The sequence below is a fragment of the Daphnia carinata genome, chromosome 8 (genome assembly GCF_022539665.2).
Source record: "Daphnia carinata strain CSIRO-1 chromosome 8, CSIRO_AGI_Dcar_HiC_V3, whole genome shotgun sequence".
Classification (NCBI taxonomy): Eukaryota; Metazoa; Arthropoda; class Branchiopoda; order Diplostraca; family Daphniidae; genus Daphnia; species Daphnia carinata.
The window spans coordinates 7,476,190-7,493,918 of record NC_081338.1 but is presented as its reverse complement, the minus strand read 5'-3'; the positions used below and the strand labels follow the sequence as shown (position 1 = coordinate 7,493,918).

Here is a 17,729-nt window from a genome sequence, read left to right as displayed (position 1 = left end):
TAACAACAAATATTCAAATATAATTGTACGACCGATGCCTTACTACACTGACACAAATAATGCTGTTTGTCTACTTGCAATGAAGGTTCATAATGCACCAAATCGATAGTTAAATAGGAGTGTTTTGCATAGCCTCTGATGAATCAACGAATAACAAAATCTACAACGGAAAAAATAGTAAGAAAAAAAAAAATAATAATGAGATGATGGTGATAATGAAATCAAAACGGTAGTTGGTTATGTTGGTTGATGACCTGGATATCGTTATTCTTATAGTGAAGATCGTTCCGGCACGCTGAGGGCTGGAGCAGCATCAAAATGGGGGTGTCTCGGAAGTTCAATAAATTTATGATGCTTCTGACTGGGAGGTGCTCGAGAGTACATCTGAATGAAATTGTTTCTGTTGATTGTATGTTGCAAGTGGGGCCGAATTAGACCCCGATGAGGAAGATAACAATCTTGTGTCACTGGTCGAAGGCTGGACATTTTAAGGCCAAGACTAGCAACGACACTCCTGGCTTCTTTCATGATCCATGGTTTCGGAAACGGTGATCTAGAGAGTAACCACAAGGACTCTTCGACGTGTGGAATAGCAAAAATAGACTAATGTAATTCTACTGGTCGCGTGTGTTTAAGTTTAATTACCTCGACGCTGGAATAGTCCACGATCTTCGCAACGATATTCTACGGCATAGTTTGTGTAATCGGTACTCAACACTTGATAGTCGTCCGCAGTAACTGGATAGGCACACCGATGCAAGTCAGTAGGAGATTGCCGAAAAATAGAATGTGAAAGATTGAAAATGATGCGAGATTAGAATTCTAAGTTTAAAGAAAGAGTAATCGAATTTACATGGCATGCTGAACAGTTGGCTAGTCAATGTGGCTGGATCGTCAGCCATATCTTGGTAGATATCCATTTCAGTCGTCATTTTATTTTCCACCCTAGAAACGAGAGAAAATTGGGATAAAAGTCAAACTCTTCGTCTATTACATTATCTATCCACAGTTCACTTTTAGGAAGCAACTAGAGGTACTAGAGAGAGTAAGTGCAACAAAACAATGAATGATCCGAGTCCCCAATCATTTAATAATATCGATATGGCTCACGCACACGAAATCGCGATAATCCATCCGCAACTTGTAGCGCCCTTCCACTTCAGGATCCGGATAATAAGTTTGGGTCCAACATTTACCGCCCATTCCGGGGAAGGAGAAGTAGCGTTCGATTTGGTACCAGGTCCCCAAGTACTAAATCGAATCCAATGTTAAAAGTCCTTCTATTATTACAGGCACATCTGGCCACCAACAGCCTCATCAAAGGCCCTACCTTGTCCATTTCAAAATCCTTAAGAACGGAAAAGGATGGGCAGTGTCCTATGCGGAGAATTTGCCCAGATGTTGGACGGGCAATCCAAAACAGCAACGACAATATAGCAAACTCGACAAGCAATTTCATTGTGATGATTTTCTACGTCAAACCACGACATTAACAGGCAAGAGATACCCGGCAACTGAGGTTGCTCCGGAAACAATCTCTGACTTTAATGTAGCCATTTCTTTCGAAGAAGTTCCGCAATGAGGGAAAAAAAAAGAGTGGCAAAGAGAAGGGAGGAAACGTCGCGGGTTTGTGCTGTGATGTATGCTACCGGTGTCGGTAGATAACGGCGCATCGGTCATTTGAAATATTGCAGAGAGCTTTGTCAAGTCTACATAACGGGATGTACGTTAAAGAATTCGTATAGTGCAACCAGTTCATTCCATCACAATGTAGCTCGATGCGCTCCGTGGAATGCGACTACAGAACTCAATGAGGAACGGAACGTGCATATAGTCTGCTGTTTACAAATTGCAGTACATGGTGGGAAATTGGAGAAAGCCAAAAAAGAAAGCCTACCGGAAGAAATCCTTGATGATTTCTTATGCCTCATGGGTTGATAGATTAATTTGGCATGGACATCTGCGGATGGGGAATTAATAGCACTACGTTATTAGCATAATCCACCAATCCCGCAGGCGAAAGGCAGTGCATAGCGTGTAGCTCTCTGTTCTGTTGCTAGCAATCTGCAAAATCACGAACTGCATTATTAATGTGTTTCGATAAAATAAGCCATTCGAAGGCGGAATATAAATCCCGCATGCAAAACAAATCGATTTCAACCGAGATTATGCATTTCCTCTGTATATTAAAAACACCCTTTACAGCCTAATAGATTTTGCGAGTCGAATTTCGTTTCAATGCGTTAGTTGATTAAAAACGAAACAGCAAACGGCCTGCAAGCCAGACAAGGACAAACTGCACCAACATCATCAAAGGTCCAGCTCCGTGACGACTTGACGATGACTTTGCATCGCAAAATTTGAGACCGTCTCCAACGCAAGCTGCGTATGCCATTACGTGGGCGATGTAATGTTGCTCGTAGACACCCTGAAATAGGTGTGCCTGGGGACCAATAGCGAATATGGCCACGTCATCACCACCGTGAGTTTCAGAGCCAATGGGCACGGCTGACGGCTGAAGATATGAATCAGCGGCTGGAGAGGCGAATCAATTAAAATAAACCCATTCCAATGAAAGTAATCATTAGAAAGTATATTGCATACTTGTGTCGACGTTGGTTAAATTAATGCGCTCTCCATTGGCAAATGTGGTGTTGTAACCAGGGCCGTTAGCATAAGACAATGTTGTGTATGGTTTGTCATCCTCACCCATATCACCAGACAAACCTATACAATTTCAAATTGATTTCGGTTAATATTGACATGTAACCGTTTCTTTATCTCTTTTATATAGGTTACGTAGGTATTGACGTGGTTTACATAAGCTTATCGTCATCATACGTCACTCCTGTTCTAATATTTACCCAATAGATTGTTGCCACGATCGGGATAGCCGTTGATGGTGAAAGTATGTGAGTGATCTGCGGTAACGATGATGAGCGTGTCGTCCGTGCTAGTCATTTCCAATGCAGCCGCAACGGCCAAGTCAAATTGGATAGCTTCCTCAAGGGCTAATTTAGCTCGTCCGTCGTGATGCGCTTGATCGATCCTTCCACCTGAAAAGAGAATCGAACATTAAAGATTGGGAAATGGACTGGGGGGGGGGGGGGGGGGAGAAGGTGTTAGAGAGCTATCGGAACTTACCTTCGACGAGAAGGATGTAACCATTGGTCTCCTTCTGTAACATTTGAATGGCTGTTCGTGTCATTTGTTCCAAAGTCGGATTGTTTGCTGTGCTCGATTCCAGAAAGTATTCCATATGAGCTGGGCTAAATAAACCTGAAACATTGAATTACGTACAAATGAGAAATCAATCAATCTGTTCAATCAAAGAATGTTATCCTAGACAAATGTTTACCGAATACTGCATCAGTTCCTGACACATCTAAATTAAGCAATTCATCGCGACTGGTCACATATTTTCCAGTCGGATGGGCTGTCTTCCATTCTTCTACCAAATTTTTACCATCCCTACGGCGGCCTTTAGCACCTGTTTCAATGTCTGTGGTTGTAGTCGGCATAAAATACGATCGACCACCTCCCAAAATCACCTGTCAAAATGATTGTTTTAGCACACAAAAAATTCCGTACATCACTTGAATAAGAAAAGTTATATCGTGTTAACCTTAAAATTTTTGCCGGGATCGTTGAAAACAAGTTGTTCAGCAATGTCGTCACAGTTATCCGTGTCAACGCCATCGAAAGATTGGGCGTAATCATCTTCCCAATCACGATTGGCAACGTGAGCGTACGTACCAGCTGGAGTGGCATGAGTGACCTTTGTCGTCGTCACGATACCAGTACCTTTGTCGGCGGCCTTCCATTTCAATGACAATTGAAACAATTTAAATCGACAAATATGTTATATTTATGTAACGAACACGTACCTGAGCCCAAGCCATAATTGAGCTGACTCGATTAGCACCATTATTTTGCGTCGAACAATTCTTGTAAACGACGTTGACGTCCAAGCCTATGGTATCGATGTCTGTCTTGACACCGCATAAATATGCGGTTGCAGTGCAGGCTGAATCAGCAACTTGTGCGTCCGTGCAGTACGTCTGTAAAGTAAAAGGACACGTAATTGATTTTAAATCGATTCATCTGTTGCAAAAGTTACTCTTGATAAAGCAGTGTAAGGGAATTTATCGAATGTGAGTTGCTCCTCTTCGCCGGTATTGCCGGCTTTCTGTCCCTTGTAGATTCGGGCGGCAGTCACGGTGGCAATCGACATACCTTACAATTGCCATGTAACGAAAGAGTATTAACTTATTTTAAATATTGAATGTGGAGGAATTGATTGGTAGGAAAGACACACCATCGCCCAGAAAGAAAATGATGTTTTTGGCTTCTGCTTCGATGGGTTTTTTGTTTAATTCGGCTTGCAGAAGAGCTTGTGCTGTGCCCTTCCAATATGCAGCGTCTGTTAGTCGTTCCAAAAAGGTTTAAGCATTTGGTTAGTTATTTGAAATTGTTTGCGAGATTTTACCTTCGCTGATGGCTCGGTTCCTTTGATTGTTGGATCGAGCATTGTGTTGTGGAATACGGTGGTACTCGTCCGCGTTACTTACACCGAACAATTCCGCAGACAAAAACAATAGCAGCAAAGAGCTCGCTAAAGTGGAGCTGATAAACATCTTCATTTGTGTTGATCTGCTGCACCGTGATCTCACTCTCCTGATGGGATTTCTGAAAGCGAATGACAGTTCGTGAATAAACGAAGTCCATATTTGACTAACGTATTAGCATACGATTTGTGTAGTAGAGGAAACTATGTTGAACGAGATCTTTGTCCTGTTTCATCAACTGATTGTCACACACGACCCTCAATTGAAAGGTCGTTTGGTCATGTGCGTTGTCTTGTACATCGCTATCGAAACGAGATAAAGTGTCAACACCCAACCAAGAGGATGAAAGGTGAGATCGTGCCCTGGTCGAATCATTTTTATTAGACTCTATATCCCCTTGATCTGTTGATAACCGTTACGAAACTGCTAGCCTCTGTATCTATAAGCGCAGTATCAAGGTGATAAACACTAAGCTTGATAGCCCTAGACGTTTTCCTTTATCAGCACTAAAGTCCGCCATAACTCAGGTGCAGTAGTCCCGGTTTTCTATGTATAACCAAGGTTATTGTGGATCTGCTGTTGATATACGAAAACACACGAAGCTGCTCTTAGTAGCAAAAATCAATCTAACACTTAAAATTAAATTCGATTGAATAATTGTATTTCGATTTCTGAACAACATGTAATATCAAGAAAGAGGTTGATGGTCAGGTAAATATAATTCTTAAAGAACCTTAGTGTTAGTGGATGTAAGCCAATCGAAGATAGTGTTTCAATTTCCAAATGTTAGTGCGCATTTGGACAATTGCCATAACTGTAGAAAATCCAGTTCAGGTACTCAATAAAAACGAGTTATTTAATAACGATTTCGCGGAACGTCGCAGAATTTAACGCCAGGACCAATACAGGCTGCATATCCCATAACGTGAGCGATGTAGTGTTGCTCGTAGGCTCCTTGAAAAAGATGCGCTTGAGGACCACGAGCGAAAATAGCGACATCATCGCCACCGTGTGTCTCGGACGCAAGAGGAACCAACGCTGGCTGCTTGAATGTATCAGCAGCTAAAATGCAAGAAATCATAACGTGTCAAATGCGCAAAAAGAAATGCCGGAATAACGCATAATGAAGGGGAAAAAAGCTGATTATTACTCGTATCGACATTGGTCAAATCAACACGTACTCCTCCCGCGTAGCCGTTAACATAGCCGGGTCCATTGGCATAACCCAGAGTTGTGTAGGGTTTCAGATCAGAAGCCAAATAACCAACTAGGCCTATCGTTAAATGATAAAGTTCGAATTAGAAGGCCATGAAATAAGATACGAACGATGTAAACAACAAATTTTAGGTTAAGAACACATGACTGACCTAGAATGTCGTTGCCACGATCGGGATAGCCGTTGATTGTCATGGTATGTGAGTGATCTGCCGTAACGATGATGAGCGTGTCAGCTGGGTCTGTAAGATTGACAGCAGCGGCGATGGCCAAATCGAACTGGAAGGCCTCTTCAAGGGCTACTTTAGCCCGCCCGTCGTGATGGGCCTGATCGATCCTTCCACCTGAAAAAGTAAAATTAATCAGAAATCAATCAAGTGAACAATTGATGAAAGCATGACAAGACCGTCGATCGAAATGAAACGAACCTTCGACGAGCAAAACATAACCGTTGGCCTCCTTTTGCAACATTCGGATAGCTGTCCGTGTCATCTCCTCCAATGATGGATTATTGGCCGTGCCGGATTCCAAAAAGTATTCCATGTGAGATGGGCTGAACAAACCTGAAATATTAAATTATTAAATTCAATTACGATTTATCATTGGAAATGGATAACAAACCGAAGACAGAATCAGTTCCAGCAACATCCAGATTAACCAATTCATCGCGAGTGGTAATGTATTTGCCAGTCGGGTGATTAGCTGTCCACTGTCCAATCAAATCTTTGCCATCTCGACGACGACCAGCTGCTCCGGTTTCGGGATCTGTGGCAGTCCTTGGTGTGAAATAAGCACGACCACCTCCCAAAATGACCTATCCAATGCATCATTGTGAGTTAGCTCATTCGAATGGATTAAAGTTGAATTACCTTAAAATTTTGGCCGGGGTTTTTGAGAACGAGTTGTTCGGCGATGTCGTCGCAAACGTTTGAGTCTGCACCATCGAAAGATTGCGCGTAGTCGTCTTCCCAATCGCGATTGGCAACATGAGCGTAAGTTCCAGCTGGTGTGGCGTGAGTAATGCGTGTAGTTGTCACGATTCCCGTTCCTTTGTTAGCAGCCTGCGTTCACCAATACCCACCATTACACATAACAATCGTGACAATTGTATTTTATTAATGAACATGTGCTACCATACCTGAGCCCAAGCCATGACGGAATCAACGTGAGTGGATGGATCATTTTGAGTAGTACAATTATTAAATTCAACGTTGGCATCGATTCCGATCGTATCCGTGTCTGTCTTGACACCACACAGGTAAGCAGTAGCAGAGCAGGCAGAGTCGGCTACTTGGGCATCCGTGCAATAGGTCTTTGAATGTAAGAGCATAAGCCAAATGTAATTAACATACACTCTGATGCTTATCAGAACAATTTAAAATGCAATTTACCCTTGAGAGAGCGGTGTAAGGAAATCGATCAAAGTACAGCTGCTCTTCTTCACCGGTTTTGCCTGCCTTCTGTCCCTTGTAGATTCGAGCGGCCGTTACGGTTGAGATTGACATACCTACGTATCAAATTTGAATTGAAACACGATAAATCGATAGACACACATCGCGGTGAAAATAACTAACCGTCGCCGAGAAAGAAAATAATGTTTTTGGCTTGGGTATTGATTCGCTGTTTGCCCAGTTCGTCCAGAAGCAGTTGCTGACCAAGTTGATTCCAATACGCCGCATCTGTTAAAGAACGTTACGGCACTTAATTAAAATTGTAAGTTAAACAAAAAAGACAAGATTTTCTACCTTCGGTAACAGCTCGCTGTGCTTGGCGAGCAGCCCTAGCTGCAGCACGATCTCTGCTGCCACTGTGTTGTCCATCACCGAAAGCGACACCCGTCAAGGACAGGATCAACGTCGTCGCCAACAAAATCTGGGAGTACATCATCCTTGAGTGAAGATCAACGATCTATGCCATCCGAGCTGCCCTTGTTTGACATATTTATGGGCTTCGATACTCGTCTGGCCTTTCAAAAAATTCAGGAGGGAGGAGGAACGATTTTGTTGTCTCCCTAGACAACAGCCACCCATTGTTTTTGTTTTATTTCGTTTTACAGGTGAGAGTATGTTCATTTTTGGGCAGCTTAAGTATTTTTGCTAAAGCTGTACGGACGAAATCCGGTATGGAGCGACCATTGTCTCCTCCCATTGGGCTAGTCACTGACCTGAAAGCAATCAACGTCATTGTAATCTTGCTGTTAAATATACGTTCACGAACCAATGAAATATCCGCTTTGAGAGAGGATTATTTTATCATAAGGGAAAATTTTGTTTCGTTTTGTGTGTATACAGTATAAATAGGTATTGAGGATTACAACAGAGACGATTAATCTTCCAGACTTTGTTTACCCAATGTGACATGCATGTCGTGAAAGACGTACCAAGTACACAACGCCAGTCCGGTTCGTATGGTTCTCATATCGATCTTGATACCACACCGGATAACCCCAATCACAAAGCAAAACATCCTCTCTCGAGGTTACAAGTTCAATCAGTTATAAACTACCTTGAGTTGCCACCTCCGTTGCGTACGACGTCAGCCAGTTGCATCATTTCTCTGTATCCAATTAGTTTTCATGCAGTTACTGGGGAAAGGTTTGATTAGAACACCTTGAGATTAGAACTTGATTAGACCATCAGCTGTTTTGTCAGCTACGCAAACGAGACACTATCCTGTAGCCTTGTACTCTTACCACCGGACACAGAACACTAAAATAAGCTCTGAAAATGGGGCGTTAGTTACGTAAGGATTACATAAAAATCTAGAAGAAGGAAAAATTGCTCTGAGTGGCAGAGGTAAAATTTCCAGGAAACCAGTTACGTAATTAACGACGACTAAATACATCTAAATAATATTTCAAACAATTGATTTCAAAGATAAGCACATTTTACCGTAAGATGGCATCGCTGTCGAATTTCTCACGACGTTCTAGTGTTTTCGACGACCGCTAGAGTATCTGGTGGGAAGCCATGAATCCAGTTTGGATGCATTGGCAACCAGTCGTCTGCATTCGCTGCTTGTTACCGTTGAAAAGATTCAAATTCGAATGGAAGCCAAAACCCCACGTTGACGAAAAATTTTCGATTATCAAAAGAATCTCTTCAAAATGGCAACAGATCTCAAAGGTCCCGAAATCGAGGATTTTTGTGTGCTGAAGCCCATCAGTCGTGGTGCATTTGGGTAAGTGCACCTCGCTTGTTATTTATAAAACCACAACGGTACGGAGATGTTCATCATGTGTTGTACGCATTATCGGTTGACAGCAAAGTGTTTTTGGGCTGTAAAAAGCAAACACCAGAAAACATGTATGCCATCAAGGTGCTGAATAAATCTGACATTGTTCATCGCAACATGGCTTCTCAAGGTAGCCTAAATTTTTTTTATTTACGTCTCCTATGGTTTATGAGGGATTTCTTGTTTCCAGTCATCAGAGAGAGAAATGCATTGGCCATTTCCAAAAGCCCATTTTGTGTTCAGCTGTTTTATTGCCTCCAGAATTCTTCCAACATCTACATGGTGAGTGATTTTTATTTATTTTTAAAACTATAATTTACAACAGTTCTTGTACTAGGTCATGGAGTACATGATTGGGGGTGATCTCAAGTCCTTGTTGAGTGAAATGGGCTATTTTGATGAGAAGATGGCAACATTTTACACCACAGAAGTGGCTCTGGCCTTGGAGTATCTTCACAAGTACATTGCTCCTGTGTTACACAACTCTTTTGTTTACATGTGTTACCTAAACTTTCTATGTTGCCCTAGGCATGGCATCATTCATCGAGATGTGAAACCTGACAACATGCTTCTCTCTGATAAAGGCCACGTCAAGTTGACGGATTTCGGACTGAGCCGCGTCCACATTGGAAGAGGTGAAATCATTATGAGAACGCGAAAGTTTTTCTTTGTTAACTAAGCCGATCTTGTTTTTTTTTTCCCGAATAGACTTGAACATATCTGATCTGCTTTCGCCTGTGGTAAACAAAAATGATTACCATATGGTTAGGACTCCTGGACAGCTTCTCTCGCTGACGTCTCACCTGTCATTCAAGAGCGGTATGTCTCCGTGCTCCGATCGGGGACAGTCGCCTGTCTTCAACACACCGGAAACCATGAGGGATCATCAGGCATTTAAAGAGAATTCTTTCTGTCTTGATTTGAATTGCGATTTTCCCGTCGGCTCAAGTCCGAACAGGAATGATGACTCGTTTACGTCTTTGAAACGGAAACACGACGCCGAATCAGAAGAACCGGATAGTCAGGTTCAATTCAAAGTGCCAAGAACCGGTTTGACAGACATTTTCCGTTTTGCCAATTTAAACGAGGACTACGACCTCAAGTACGATTAGTGATCTTTCACTTTTACTTTTTAATGAGAGCATTGCGATGTCATGTGGAAATTTTAACAAGCAGGGCGAGTACGTCGTCGATTGCCAAATTTAAAAGCTGCAGTCCGCCCAGCTTGAGGATTAATTCGACCCCCATTAATCATAAGAGTCGGACTCCTTTATTGCAAACAAATACCTGCCCGGTGCCGTGTCGTAGTCCAGTACCTGGTCAGGATAGTCGCTTGGATTTTGTGAAAACTCCGTTTAGGACTCCACGACTGATGAAGCGTGGTAAAAGGAGAAGAGGCGCAGTCGTGACTTTCAGTAGTCCGGCCGTCTGCGAAGGTGATGTCAGTCATTACGGCAGTCAAAATGAAGGCTGCGTGTTGGGAACACCAGACTACTTGGCACCCGAGCTTTTGTTGAAGAAACCACACGGTCCGGCTGTCGATTGGTGGTCATTGGGTGTTTGCCTCTACGAATTCCTCCTGGGTGGGCCTCCCTTCAACGACGAAACACCCGAGCAGATCTTCAACAATATCCTGGAACGCAACATCGAGTGGCCGCCCGAGGACGACGACTGCCTCAGTCCAGCGGCACGTGAAGCCATTGGTACGTAAACTCTTTTGCAACCAGGAATCTATAATAGCATTTGGTTTCTTTGATCTGATAATTTGGTTTTTCTTATCGATATTGCATTTATTTAGAGGTGCTCTTAACGTTGGAACCTGGCGAGCGAGCCGATGGATCCCACCTGCGGACTTTACCGCTGTTTGACCACCTGTCTTGGACGCAAGAAATTCTCAACGTGGATGCTCCGTTTTTGCCGCAGCCAAAGGATCACACGGACACCACCTATTTTCAGGCACGTAACAGCCTGCAAAATCTACGCGTTTCACAGACTGATTTTTGATGAAAAGGTAAACGGTTCTCCTGAAAAACCTCTACTTTTAGACACACACAAGAAAAAGGAAAGGGAAAAAATTCTTTAGCTTTCGTTTTACTTTAACCCCTTAACCCGGCAATCATCTCGTCGTATTCATGGAATAACTATATGTGCACGAAAAAAAAAAAAAAAAAGACAAAAAAAAGATTACCAAACATAATTTTTTTTTTGTTCTCGTGTATATGTTTCTACACTCGCATATTTTAAACAAACAAAAAGAATACATATACTGTAAGTGAAAATCTGCATGTGGTGAGGCAAAGAAAAAACAAAAAAAAAGACGCAGTTGTGTATCACAGGGAACGACGCAAAAGAAAGGAAAGGGGAGGAAAAATAACAAGGACATCAGAGAGTGGAACAAAAGGATAATGATGAAAATCTTTTGACGATAGAGGGAGATAGTGAGGGTTTATGGACACAAGTTATTAGAATAGGCCACGAAACGTCGTCATTTATCCTCGTCAATTTTGTTCCAGGTTATGTAAATTTATTTATAATAGCGACCTTCATTAGTCATTGGAATCGGTCACTTGTCGATTTCAACTTGTTAGCGAAATTTCTTTTTGTTTTCTTTTGTGTTTCGTATTGGGGTGGGTGTGGTTGCACGCGGTTAAATATATTGTAGGAATGAATCACCGTTTACTACTGCTACTTTTCCTCATCGTTAATTTTTTCCAAAAGCCTGGCTTCTTGGTCGGCGCAATCGGTTGCGATTGTACGGGTTGTTCGGTTTTCTTCTCTTTCAACATGTCTAGCAAATTGGGCTCGATGCCGGCCTTGTGGGCGTCCAACTGGACATTATCCCATCGTTGAACGGCATCGGGTGGTTCTTGGCCGTCGATGAAAGCCTGCTGGAGATCGCGCATCATCTTCTTACGAATCGTCTTCTTCATGGACAGGTGCTTTTCAATGTGTTCCCAGTTATTATTCGATTGCTGGTTATTGCTGATATTGTTACGCTCATTGTACTCGTCCGTCTTGTTGCGATGATTGCTGCATAAAGACCACCAGTCATCCGAGGAGTGCCGAAAATGTGGGAGGCATTATTATTGTTATTTGATTTTTTGTAATCTCTAAAACTTTTTTTTTTTTTTGCTGCCTCACCTGCCGTTTTTGTGTTTGCTAGGAATCGAATTGTTTTCGGCTGGCAGATCGGCATGAACGTGAAGATCGTTGAACAATTCCGTGACGGTTCGTTCGTCCTCGGATAGCTGCTTTTGCATCTTTTGCCATGAGTTTCGTCGGACAGCCAGGCCGCCGCCCCGCGATCCAAACACATCCCACAGGTCAGGGATGGCCCGCTCCGACGACATGGCGCTAGAGGTATTTACCATTGTTGTATTGGGTGACCAGCTGTTTTTGAATCTGCGCGACTGAAGCTCAGCGCTTTTTTTAATCTTGAGAAAGAGAAGAAGAAAAAAAAAGATGATGTAGTCGATTCGAACAGCAGGAAGTCAGACGATGAGAGATTAAACTGCAGCAGCAGTTGAAACAAAACAAAACCGCCCCTCTCCTTTTGCCCTGGCTCGGCCGTCTTCATTATCACGGATGTTATGCTACATTGCAACGAAATGCGCCTATCGTATCTTTATACTCATTTTCTTTTTACGAGTTTGAAAAAACAGGGTGGGCTCACTAGAAAGAATACTTTCTCATTTTCCAGCGCAGCTGGACCTCGTCGGCCCGTTGCAACGGCTGAGAAATCTCGGCGTCATTATTGTAAAGCGTCAGCTGAAATTCTTTTTTTAGCCCTTTTTTTCCCCCTTTTTCATCTGCTTCGTCTCAACAATAGTACCTTTTGCTACTTTGAACTTAAAAGGGGGAAAGAAATCGTTGAAAGAGACACGGAGAAACCGGTATTTTAAGGAGATGGAGTGGTTGAAGTTTATTGAAAAACAATTTCGTTTAAAGAAGACGAAAAAAAAAGAGAGTTATGTCAAATACCGTGAAGAACAATCAAGGGGGTTTAAACGACGTTCAGCAGAGCGTCAGTTCGGAACGAGTTGAAATGATGAAAAGAACAGAAAAATAGAGGACCAGACAATGATTCAACCGGGTACTGCACTACAATAAAGTTTGCTGTGAGGAAAGCGACGGTTTAAACCAAATGAGAAGAGAAACAGACGTAGGAAAATGATAAATACGTAGATAACAACAGTATAAAGGCTGATTGTTGAGATGGAAGGAAAGCCTTCATTTCCTATCTGAAAGCCAAGCCCATTTCGCAATGTCGACCCAGTTGAGCCGACAGCAAACAGACAAAAGACAAGCAACGAGCTCAAACATTAAATATTTCCAGGTAAAAGAGGTGAGCTTAACTAGTGTAGTTCGTATATCAATCACCTGATGATCGTTAGAAAGAAGAAGAAAAAAAGGCGAGACGAAAGATAACGAGCCCGCGTGAGCGAATATATAGCAAAAAAAAGAAAAGAGTATCGTGACAAAGACTCCCAAGGTTATTTAAGATGCACGCGGGCGTATATGCACCCGCACGAAAAGACTACACACACTCTCATAATACATCGCGCATTTTCTTTGCTTCGTGATGAATTCATGCGTTCACCTTTCCTCCCGGGGCGCCTGCTGGCACTACCCGAGAACCTATCCTTATGATATCCCATTCTGCTCGTATATTGCACAAACATTTTCGGAGAGGGACAAGGGCATGGGTTTCTTTTGTTTGGTATCAAATTGCAATTGTAATTTTCTGTTTTTCTTTTGTTGTACTGTAACTGATCTACAGCCAATTCATCTCTCGGGGAAAAAAACAAACGTTTGGGAAATCCCGAAGGAAGACAGTAACAATAACAAAAGACTAATTAATTAGGCAAAATGAAATAAGCAACTCACTTTCTGCTCGGAATCCCAATGAAGGTGTTAGCCCGGTTGAATTTTTTTCGTATTTTTTCCCTTTCCTTGTAGAACGTTACGAAAGGAACAATACGTGCAGTTGGTATAATCCAGGTAGACACTTATGAACAGAGGTGAATAACTTTTCCGAATTTTCTTTTGTTTTTTCGTCTCCCCACGACTTTGACTGCGAAAAAAATAGTAAACTCTTCGGGATATTATTTCAAGCGGAAGAAAAACCCAGAATAACAAAAAAAAAACACAACAGGTAAGAACGAAGGTTATGAACGAACCGCCTACGAGCGCGGCGTTCGTGCGAGTGTTGCCCGTTGTCTGGCGGAGGCCTGGAGGAGATCACGTTCTCGCTCTTTCTCTCCCTCTTCTTCCTTCTTCTCCCCACCCTCCGTTTCTTAGAGGCTCGGAACAACAACACTGTTGGCTTTTGGCTACCTTCCTCTTCTTAGACATACCCGCCTTTAGGGCATGAAACACTCGTGTTTAACCACACACACCTACACCCACGTATATAAAAATACCCTCCCTTCGAGCCTTCGAAAACAAGAAGAAATAAGTTGGAAAAACATAAAAGGGAAAAGAAAAACAGTTTGGATTTTCCCAAAACATATGAGAGAAAGAAACACACAATCCCTTTGGTGTCTGTTTGCTTCGGATTTCGCGGAATTACAACATTTACTTGTTCTTTCCCCTACCGCACACCAAAGGAGCACAGACAGCTACTTCGTGATTCAATTCTGCTCGACTAGTTCTGTTACATTTTCGGGAAATCGTTTCCCTTTTTTCTTTCTCGTTTATCTTTTACCAGTTGGATGCCCTTCCTACGCTCAGGCAAAATAACTCGAGGGCATGTTGTTGTTTTTATACTTCGAAAATGACCCGTCTCATCTGGGAAACTGTGGGTAGAAGGTCATGAGGTATTCCACCTTATTTGAACACGAACAAGAGGGCTGCATCAACACCTGAATGGTATTTTACACGACAAGCAGCAGCAGTTAGAAACCAGCCTAATAAAATGCATAAATGAAGAAATATTTGCCCTGAAGGTGATGGAAGACTTCTGTACTTCATCCAGAACTGGATGAAGCAGAAAAACGACTTTTCCGATTTTAGAATGAAAAGGAGAATGAAAAAAAAAACAGCCAAGGCATTCTGTATCATTTCCAGTTATTTAATGCAGATGCCCTTGACATTTCGTTGAACGGATGGCGAAAAATTCTCAGCATTTTGATGTTTCCGATGTGGTTTCGCTGATAGCAGCCGACAGTTGCCCATCGTCTGTCGGAACGTTGGCTCTTCATTTTAGTGCCCTTTTGTTTTTCTCTTACATACCGGTATGTAGATTTTGCTTTGATTATTGATATTCGCTTTTTTTTTGTTTTCTGTTTTCTTTTTTCCTTTCCTATGACGTGATGAATCCATTTAGGAAAAAAGAAAGAAAAACGGGAACTAGATCGTGACGCTGTCTTAAAGAAATTAGTCCATCAGTTGCCAACCCTCACCTTTCACTTTATAAAAACTTGTCACGCGTACTATACCAGACACGAGGTTTGTGATTTTAGTGTCTCCCCTTTTTGTCTTTCCCTTCGAAGTTGTTAGCCTGGTGGCTGTATTTCGTTGTACTGTACAGCATATACATGGGCCTAAAGCGTGCTGGGTTATAATAGAAGTATGGGTGCTCCTAACTGCGGTTTTTCGTCGAAAACAACTTGAAGAAACCTTTTTTGGTACTTGCATAACGTACAGACAATAGGTATATGTAATGGGATTTCCGTTCGATATTGATGACGACGTGCTCGACGAACTCAAGCCAGGGCTAACGAAAAATTGGATTTGAAAACAGAGTTAAGGCTACTCACGACTCGCTTGGTATGAAAACATTTTCACCTATTGCTATGTGCGTCATCACGTTTTTCAGTGGGCGAAAGGGGCGGAGGGAAGGAATTGAACGGCGGACTTGGAACTCACGCTTTGATAACAAAAGCAGTTCGGTTTTTCTTTTTTACTCCTTCTCTTTTGTTTGTTATTTCCTAAAAAAAAAATATAGTGTTGGCAAGTGGTTTGAAATAAATGCTTGTTGTTTGGATGTAGACCGCATAACTTCGTCGTGGTTGAATATCTAACTTGCTATTTTATGGAAAATACATTAAGGTCACTGTTTACATTTCACCATGCCATCTATTAGCAACGGACTGTTGTCAGAGAGCGGATATGGTGAGAAACTTCCGTGTCCAGCTCAACTCGTTGCCAATTATGTTTATTTCACAACTGTTTTTATTGTCTCGTAGGTTTCTTTAACCTTGAATGAACGCTACCGGGTACATGTGCGACACGGTTAACATTTTTATTTTGTACTCAACTGGAGGACAACTGAATAACAGAAGTCTTACGGGAAGGTAAGCAAGAATTTACATAACCAATTGTTTTCAACAATAAAATGGTGATAATTGAAACTACGACTGCAACAGTCTTGGCAAATTCTCAGAAAGCTATTGAGTTATCGCCTTCTCTTTGTTTTTATGAAGCAAGACCCGAACAACCTGGTATGCATTGGTTAGACCAACAAACATGTTCACACTGAAAAGAGACCAGTTTTTGGGGATGATGACCAATGAATAACGAGACCAGATGAATCCTGTAGCTGCTAAAGCACCAGATTGTCTAATGCTCACTTTTTCTACTGGGCGGTTCATGTCTCCGATACCAGCTAATACCAAGCCCTGGCAAAAAAATCAGTTAACAATGAGACATAGACTTTAACTGCAATTTTTCTAACCCATTTGAAGAGTGGTGACCAGAAGAAAACTGTTTTGGGTCCAGCTGGATGTTCCCATAAAGGTCGGAGTTTCTGCGGAACGAATCGATCAGCAAAATTTATAGTGGCTCTGTAGACTGCAGAAGACATGTTGTTGTGCTGGATTCACTTTCTGTGTACCAAAAACTGCTATTGTAAGAATATTGCTCAGGCAGGATAAAACGGAAACGAACTATACGCTATTTTAGCCTTACCAAAATTTCGGAAGCCGCAATAAATATCTTATTTACAAGGAAAACAAGAGGAAGAATCACAGTTTACTTAACGGGTTACTATCTGCCAAGGACTTCTCTCCTCGGGGCTCGGGATATCTTCGTCTTTTCGAGGACGAATATCGGTGCGACTGGTATTCACGCATTCCGGTGGGCGGGTGCAGGTGGTGGAAGGATTCCGCAACGGCTAAACCAATGGACGTTTAGTTCACTTTAAGAGAAACACGAAATTCGCGTCTTTATGTGTTGCAGAACCACATTTAGTTTTCATCGTGAAGTCAACAAAAAAACGTTGCCAGATTTCCAAATAAAGATATCTCGCAATAATCGTTTCATGCTTTGTGGCAGTTTTCGAGCTGGACTATGTGTGGGGCATATTTGCCTCTAGATAAAAGCAAAACTGCATATCCACTAAATTCCAACAAAAATTATTCAAGTGAAAGTGTTAAAAACGCAAATGCTTACAGAGTTCTAATTGTAAAGCCAGAAGCTAGCTACTTCGAGGTCAAGACTAAACCCCAAACCTCAAAACTAATTGCGAATTTCCGACTCTATCTATTTTTTTTTTCATTCCCTATTATGTATTAACTGTAATTAATATTCTTTTAGTGGGATACGTTAAAAATAGAATTTCACAGGAAAATTATTTCATCATGCATGATAAAAAAATTAGTGGAGAAAAGAAGTCTAAGATACCATGACTTTATTCAAGAATGCAATTCGATGACGAACCTAAAAAACACATATAAACAGTTAAAGTTGAAGTTTTTCTTGTTCCATTTC

General features: G+C 41.9%; 5 protein-coding genes and 1 long non-coding RNA gene across 7 annotated transcripts; 2 read left to right on the top strand and 4 right to left on the bottom strand.

Moving 5' to 3' along the window:
* Positions 1-270: 270 nt before the first annotated feature.
* Positions 271-1,459, bottom strand: LOC130700514 (apolipoprotein D-like). The gene is made up of 5 exons (XM_057522563.1): positions 1,331-1,459; positions 1,115-1,251; positions 854-945; positions 646-738; positions 271-575 (listed from the first exon to the last, which is right to left on the bottom strand). The coding sequence occupies exons 1-5, from the start codon at positions 1,457-1,459 to the stop codon at positions 271-273; spliced, it is 756 nt and encodes a 251-aa protein (XP_057378546.1).
* Positions 1,460-2,166: 707 nt separating this feature from the next.
* Positions 2,167-4,722, bottom strand: LOC130700268 (alkaline phosphatase-like). Its single transcript, XM_057522307.2, has 10 exons — positions 4,490-4,722; positions 4,319-4,423; positions 4,121-4,236; positions 3,888-4,061; positions 3,626-3,817; positions 3,359-3,551; positions 3,145-3,279; positions 2,865-3,056; positions 2,605-2,727; positions 2,167-2,535 (listed from the first exon to the last, which is right to left on the bottom strand). Exons 1-10 carry the CDS (start codon positions 4,641-4,643, stop codon positions 2,252-2,254), a joined length of 1,668 nt encoding a protein of 555 aa, XP_057378290.1. The 5' UTR covers positions 4,644-4,722; the 3' UTR covers positions 2,167-2,251.
* Positions 4,723-5,212: 490 nt separating this feature from the next.
* LOC130700270 (alkaline phosphatase-like) lies at positions 5,213-7,784 on the bottom strand. The gene is made up of 10 exons (XM_057522309.2): positions 7,529-7,784; positions 7,358-7,462; positions 7,175-7,290; positions 6,922-7,095; positions 6,653-6,844; positions 6,405-6,597; positions 6,212-6,346; positions 5,936-6,127; positions 5,719-5,841; positions 5,213-5,630 (listed from the first exon to the last, which is right to left on the bottom strand). Exons 1-10 carry the CDS (start codon positions 7,668-7,670, stop codon positions 5,425-5,427), a joined length of 1,578 nt encoding a protein of 525 aa, XP_057378292.1. The 5' UTR covers positions 7,671-7,784; the 3' UTR covers positions 5,213-5,424.
* A 1,008-nt stretch (positions 7,785-8,792) lies between these two features.
* On the top strand, positions 8,793-11,296 carry LOC130700269 (serine/threonine-protein kinase greatwall-like). 2 transcript variants are annotated; one of them, XM_059496545.1, is made up of 8 exons: positions 8,793-8,963; positions 9,047-9,147; positions 9,208-9,299; positions 9,355-9,476; positions 9,546-9,652; positions 9,726-10,119; positions 10,191-10,720; positions 10,816-11,296. In XM_059496545.1, exons 1-8 carry the CDS (start codon positions 8,890-8,892, stop codon positions 11,019-11,021), a joined length of 1,626 nt encoding a protein of 541 aa, XP_059352528.1. In that variant the 5' UTR covers positions 8,793-8,889; the 3' UTR covers positions 11,022-11,296. The 2 variants fall into 2 exon arrangements, with proteins under 2 accessions (XP_059352528.1, XP_057378291.1); XM_057522308.2 differs by having other exon boundaries at positions 8,800-8,963; positions 10,194-10,720.
* On the bottom strand, positions 11,107-14,318 carry LOC130700283 (uncharacterized). Its single transcript, XM_057522325.2, has 4 exons — positions 14,168-14,318; positions 13,905-14,091; positions 12,159-12,451; positions 11,107-12,047 (listed from the first exon to the last, which is right to left on the bottom strand). The coding sequence occupies exons 3-4, from the start codon at positions 12,386-12,388 to the stop codon at positions 11,687-11,689; spliced, it is 591 nt and encodes a 196-aa protein (XP_057378308.1). The 5' UTR covers positions 12,389-12,451; positions 13,905-14,091; positions 14,168-14,318; the 3' UTR covers positions 11,107-11,686.
* An 862-nt stretch (positions 14,319-15,180) lies between these two features.
* Positions 15,181-16,867, top strand: LOC132088218 (uncharacterized). Its single transcript, XR_009421602.1, has 2 exons — positions 15,181-16,133; positions 16,208-16,867. It is a non-coding gene; the product is annotated as an uncharacterized LOC132088218 (long non-coding RNA).
* Positions 16,868-17,729: the final 862 nt, after the last annotated feature.